General features: G+C 40.9%; 1 protein-coding gene across 1 annotated transcript; it reads right to left on the bottom strand.

The window, feature by feature from the left end:
- Nucleotides 1-1,252: 1,252 nt before the first annotated feature.
- edn2 (endothelin 2) lies at nt 1,253-5,623 on the bottom strand. Its single transcript, XM_048229625.1, has 5 exons — nt 5,443-5,623; nt 4,661-4,814; nt 4,206-4,319; nt 3,325-3,417; nt 1,253-3,112 (listed from the first exon to the last, which is right to left on the bottom strand). Exons 1-5 carry the CDS (start codon nt 5,504-5,506, stop codon nt 3,019-3,021), a joined length of 519 nt encoding a protein of 172 aa, XP_048085582.1. The 5' UTR covers nt 5,507-5,623; the 3' UTR covers nt 1,253-3,018.
- Nucleotides 5,624-5,881: the final 258 nt, after the last annotated feature.

Genomic DNA, 5,881 nt, shown 5'->3' with positions numbered 1-5,881 from the left:
CACTTAAACGTATCCAAAGCAACCAATCTTGAATAAACATCTGGTCGCAGAATGAGGGGCAGACAAAGACACAGCACACCTTGGAAAGATAACATTCCATACCAGAAAACTCTGACTAACGTCTGACAAAAGGCCTACACAAATACCATGTAGACAAACACACAGGCATTCTATGCACTGCGGATCCCGGTGGAAGAGGGACATTGTGTGCTCGCACAGAGCACGTAGGCCACATTTACTTTGCTTAACACCTGCTCCGCTTAAAAGCTTCATGCATTCTTTTTAGGCTGTCTAGACCTCTTCATATGTCAAACGAAAATGCTGCATTTCCTTGATAAATCACCTGAAAGACTAATGACTGAATTTGTCTAGGCCTTCTTGCCTCTTTAAGATATATGCCAGTCAAGTACAAAGATCACAGACAAACATATATTCTTATAGATCTTAGTTAAGTGCTGATTATTTATATACACTATTTATATGAAATGTATATGCTTCATGTCAGGCAAGCTTTTATATATATATATATATATATATATATATATATATATATATTAGGGCTGTCAAAATAACTGATTAATTTCGATTAATTAATTTGAGAAAAAATAACTGATTAAAAAAAAAAATGCAGATTAATCGATTCTATATGACCTTTGACCCCGAGCCGTTGTAGTCAGTAACCATTAGACTGTAAAATGAAGGAGAGAGAAGAAAATGTACTGCCTAGATCATTGATTGGAACATTTACTTTTCAAAAACGGTATTGGTAAAAATAAAGTGTTGATTAAAATAGTAATTAAAATATAATTAAAAGTCCTCTGCAACGTATGTGATAAAAAACCTTCTTCCCGAAGCACTTTTGAATTTATTTCCTCAGCATATTAGGTCATATCATAGAATATTATGGCCATTATTAAAATAATAATAAAAGAGTTTTTGAACTTTAATGTCACTAATGCTGATTATTCAATGATTGATTTGAATTTAAATATTTAAAATACTTTCACAGCAAAAATCATATATGCGATTCATTTAGATTAATTAATCACAGAGTATGTAATTAATTAGATACATTTTTTTAATCGAAAAACAGCCCTAATATATATATATATATATATATATATATATTTGTCTACATCATGTAACTCCACTGGTAGACTAAACATGGCTAAACAGCTACAGTAAGTCACAGCATACAACAGTATGTTCAAGAAGATGTCAAGGCAACAGAGAGAAAGAATGTTGTTGTCATAATAATTTATTTCATTTCCATTTGAAACAGGCATATACAAAGTTGTCTCTAAAATATAAATATATGTACGAAATTCCAATAAATTAAATAAATAAGACAGAGAAATGTAAATATGTCAGTTCAGTGGACTCAAGTACATTCAAGTATTCCTGATATTCTCACAAAAAAAATATAAAGTTGTCCTTCCTGTGACAAGTCACAATGGAAGAACAATCCAGCATTTTGATGAGGACTGTTTTGTTGAACAGTAAACAAATAAATAACCATACACAAACACACATAATAGATAAACAGCACAGTGATCCTGACCTTGAACTTGACCAGAAATTGCCACCTCACGTCATGTCTATGGCACACCTTGAAAGGTATGAGCATATTCAGTGAGTTGAATGCCAAATTCACTGCCACATTCCACCCAAGTTCCAGGTCTTTCTTTCCTAATGGATAATCACGAGGACATTAGCCCCCCGTTTGTTTCAGAGGAAAAAACAATTACAGCATTTTCTTGGCATGACCAGAGCCATTGAAAGTTGCTTGGCGTTCTGAACAATCAAAACATTATACAGTAGCTATGCAATGAATACTTCCGTCAACACCAAGGGCCTGCTGCCAAAGTAAGCACTCGGAAAGCGGGAGAGAACTTTAAAAGATAATAAAAATAATAGAAGAACTTTCTTAATTGTTTAACTGAAAGCGAACATGATGCCAAGTAAATTAGCCCTAGAAAGTATTTGTTGGCTATCGAGTGTTTATCACCGTTTTACAATACACTCATTGTGGTGCACGGGCAATGGTTTCCTATCTCAACCTTTGCCTCCCTGACACTACAGATTAGCAGTGGAAGATACAAGCACCAGCCTCGATTACAACTAAACAGAATAGATTATTGTGGGCAAGGCCCTCAGTGAAGTCCATTGCATTATTGCAGAGTTAGATGGGGAGGAGGGTGCTTTTTAAGCATGTGGATTTAGAGTCTCTATTCAGGATGAATATCTATAGCAGTTCAAGTCCCGAGGAACAGTAACAATCTGAAACTGGCTAAATTTCATCTCTAAATGAGATGAAGCCTAAATAATCTACTCTGATTCAGAGAAAGTTGCCTAATAGAAAAATATCTATGGAATGGTAATAGAAATCCAGCAATAGTGAGTATTCAATGCTAATTCAAAATTCCATTATAAAGGACACAACTATAGTCATTTAAATTTCTGCCACAACCTGAATAAAGATTGCATAATAAAGGTAGCCATTGTATAATAAGCTAATATGAGCCATCTGTAAAATAATAATAGTAATTAGTGGTATTTTATTCCTATAGAGCATTCCAGTGTGGGGAAATCAAATCATTGGTACACAGTGTAAAGCTGAGCCATACTGTGTTATGCATTAGAGATGCAGAGTCAGTCTGCAGCAGCAAAGTCCAGCCAGAATCCAATGTGCTGAAAAACTCAAGATTTCAGAAACGTTCAGTCTCTCCCCTTTGAGCCTCTCAAAAGTAGACAAGCTGGCCAAAACTTTGGCTGAAGCAGCAGATGAGACTTCTCTTGTTCTTCTCTTTCTCCCACTCTCTCACTCCTTCTTTTTTGCCCTCTTTCTGTCAGGAGGTTTTGAAGCTCCATCCCTCTTGTGCCAGGGGTCTCCTGATGTCCTCTGCCCTGAGGCGGACTCTCCTCATAGAGAGACAGACCTAGGCTGGTTCTCTGTCTCTCGTCGAGGATGTCTTTGTTCAGATGCTCGCGATTCTTCGTTGTCATCATCTTCCTCCTTTACCTGGCTCTAGGCCAGCCCACCTTTGACCCTTTCTTCCTCGGAGAGGCAGACTGCTGTTCGGCAGCTCTTTGGTTGACCTGGGCCACCTGCCTGTGAAAAAAAAGCATATGTATACGATTAGCTTCATTATACTTTCTACAGGAGCAGGGAGTCCTGTTCCGTAAGATGCCTATCTCACACAAACATATGCTAATCACCCCTAGTGGACACAGAGGGTCATTTGAGCCACCATTGCACAGCTGGGGGTCTGGTGTTGTTAGTGTGTACTGTATATTTGAGTGTGTGTGAATGGATGCTCTTACCTGAGAAAGGTCACGAGGTCGTTGCCTGGGTTACGCATGGTCTTGGGAAGCAGACCCTGTTGGCTCACTATCACAAGGGCAGGGTTTTCTGAGCTGTTGGGGGAAAAGATTAACAGTTAGAACACATTTCAAAAGCCCCAGATCTGATTTCAACTAATATTTTCTCTAACATGGAGAGCAGAACAGAAGTCATCCGAGGCTGCCATCATAGTAGCAATGTTTGGATGGGCCATGACATGGGCCTTAATGGCTTGTGGAAATACCCACAGATTCCGTTGTTTGTGTAAGTCTTTCAGCTATCTATCTGCCCTGGCTTCTCTGAAAGTTGTAAACACATGCCAGGGAGAAGAGCAGAGGGATGTTAAGAAGGAGAAAAAAAGATCACTAATCCTCGACCTTGAGCTCCCTCAGCAGCCGCAGGAACTCAAAACATGCCGAATCTCGAGCCGTCCCCCAGCTACCAGACAGGACAAAACTTTCCACAAATAACACAGTGACTCATAAATTCACGCTGCTGGTGGCGGTGGAGGTGAGATCACAAGACACTGCGGCAGCGTCTCGGCCCATCCCTTTCTCTCTCTCTCTCTCTCTCTGTCTCCCTCTCTCTGTCTCTTTCTCTTTCAGGGGAAGAGACAGCAGCAGCAACTATACATTATCATTGCTCATCATCAGTGCAATCCCGCCATGCTCATCACTAACTCTGATCTCTGATCTGTGTCCGATCTGGATGGCTTGCCTTGGCATGTGCAGACTGGAGACTGGGTGTAATCTAAAGTGTGTAAGTTTGTCTGTGTGTGTGTGTGTGTGTGTGTGTGTGTGTGTGTGTGTGTGTGTGTGTGTGTGTATGTGTGTGCCATGGTCACAGGGTGCAGCCGGCTCACCTGTTGTGGCAGAAGCTGTTGCAGGTGTGGTCGTTGGGGCTGTTGCACTCGCAGCGACCTGTAGAGCGGCGCCGGCGAGACAAGGGGCTGCCCAGGCCATATGGGGTGGTTTTACTGAACACAAAGGACAGGAGCAAAGTTAGCAAGACTCCAGGGCAGGATGCCAGTTAATCATCAGCTTGTGCTAACACAAAAAGAAAGTGCTGGTATTGCTAACACTATTCATACTACACCATTACTACTAATCATTAATAAACTAATAACTATACTAATAATTATACATTAACAAAAATTACCCACATTAGTATTGGGATTTTAATTATTGTTCCTATTATTACTATTAGATGATATGTTCTGTATTATTCATTTTCAGTTCATATAATAGAAGTTTCCCTATGACTTATGACTTAGACTTAGATAGTTTCCTAGGCTCTGCTTGTATTACTGGTCCTCACCTTGGTGTGTTAACCCAGATGATGTCCAGGTGGCAGAAGTAGATGCACTCCTTGTCCATCCAGTTGCTGCAGGAACAGCGTTTGGTTCTGACCCGATGTGGTGGTGATGGGTCAGAGGACTGGACCTCACCCTTAGACACAGGCAGTCCAGCTCCTGCAGGAGAGCAGAAAGGGAGAAACAATAGCAGGTGAGGAGAGTGCTAAACACCAGTGGCCACTGAGTTCCATTGTGCTAAGTAAACATCGGTGACTGTGCAGGACTTCTCAGGAATCCCAGGTAAATACTGCATGTGCACCCAGTGTGTAATCGCACCTCTGTTGTTGTAAAAACCTCTGAGCTGTCAGGCCAAACAAGCAAGAATACAAACAGAGCTGCTGAATCACCCTGATAACCACTATTGTAAAATAGCAAACTTTTCAAAACTAAATTGTGTTGTCGATAAAATGTTTGCATTCAAATGTAAATAAATAATGAGTAAATGTATTAAGTAAGAGTAAACAAAAGAGTCCATTCTAAACTGAAATGTGTCCTGTCAGTTTTTTACAGCAGTTACACCATCTGTACACATGCTTCAAATAATCCAATACAATCTCATTCAGTTGGAGAGAAATGACACTTGGAATGTATTTACACTGGTCCTCATTGATTATTTTAGCAACTTTAGCAAGAGACCTTGAGCAGTTTGTTTGGAGAACTGTAAAGAATTATGACTAAAGTCCACCCATGTATTAATATATATAATGGATAAAACGTTGACAAAATAATCGTAAAACTGTCTTACCTTCGTGCAGGAGCACAGCGAGAATGATGGAGAAGACCATGGCGGCGCAGAGAGAAGAGGCCATTGTAAATCTCAGTGATGGGACTTTAACGATGCTGTGTATGTCCAAAGAGTAAAGTACAGAGGCAGGCTACAAGGCTCCAAGCGTCAGCGGTACAGTCCCAGCAAGTTAGTCGGCAGATAGGCGACAGGTGTTTGTATCCAGCTCTGGAGTCAGAGCCCCTACTTATACGAGACATGCTGCCTCTGGCCACGCCTCCACTGTGTTGTTACACAACGCGCTGCTGCCCAGATTCCAGCCCCTCTCCACCCCTCTCCACTCCTCTCCACTCCTCTCCACTCCACTCCACGTCCAGACTTCTGTCACATTCCAGGGCTTTTCCTGCCTCCGAGGGGGGTCAGCGTCAGAGCATGCCTGGTGAGACGGAATTGAAGAAAA

The sequence above is a fragment of the Alosa alosa genome, chromosome 20 (genome assembly GCF_017589495.1).
Source record: "Alosa alosa isolate M-15738 ecotype Scorff River chromosome 20, AALO_Geno_1.1, whole genome shotgun sequence".
NCBI lineage: Eukaryota > Metazoa > Chordata > Actinopteri > Clupeiformes > Clupeidae > Alosa > Alosa alosa.
The sequence above is the reverse complement of the archived record's forward strand: the minus strand, read 5'-3'. Positions and strand labels throughout refer to the sequence as shown.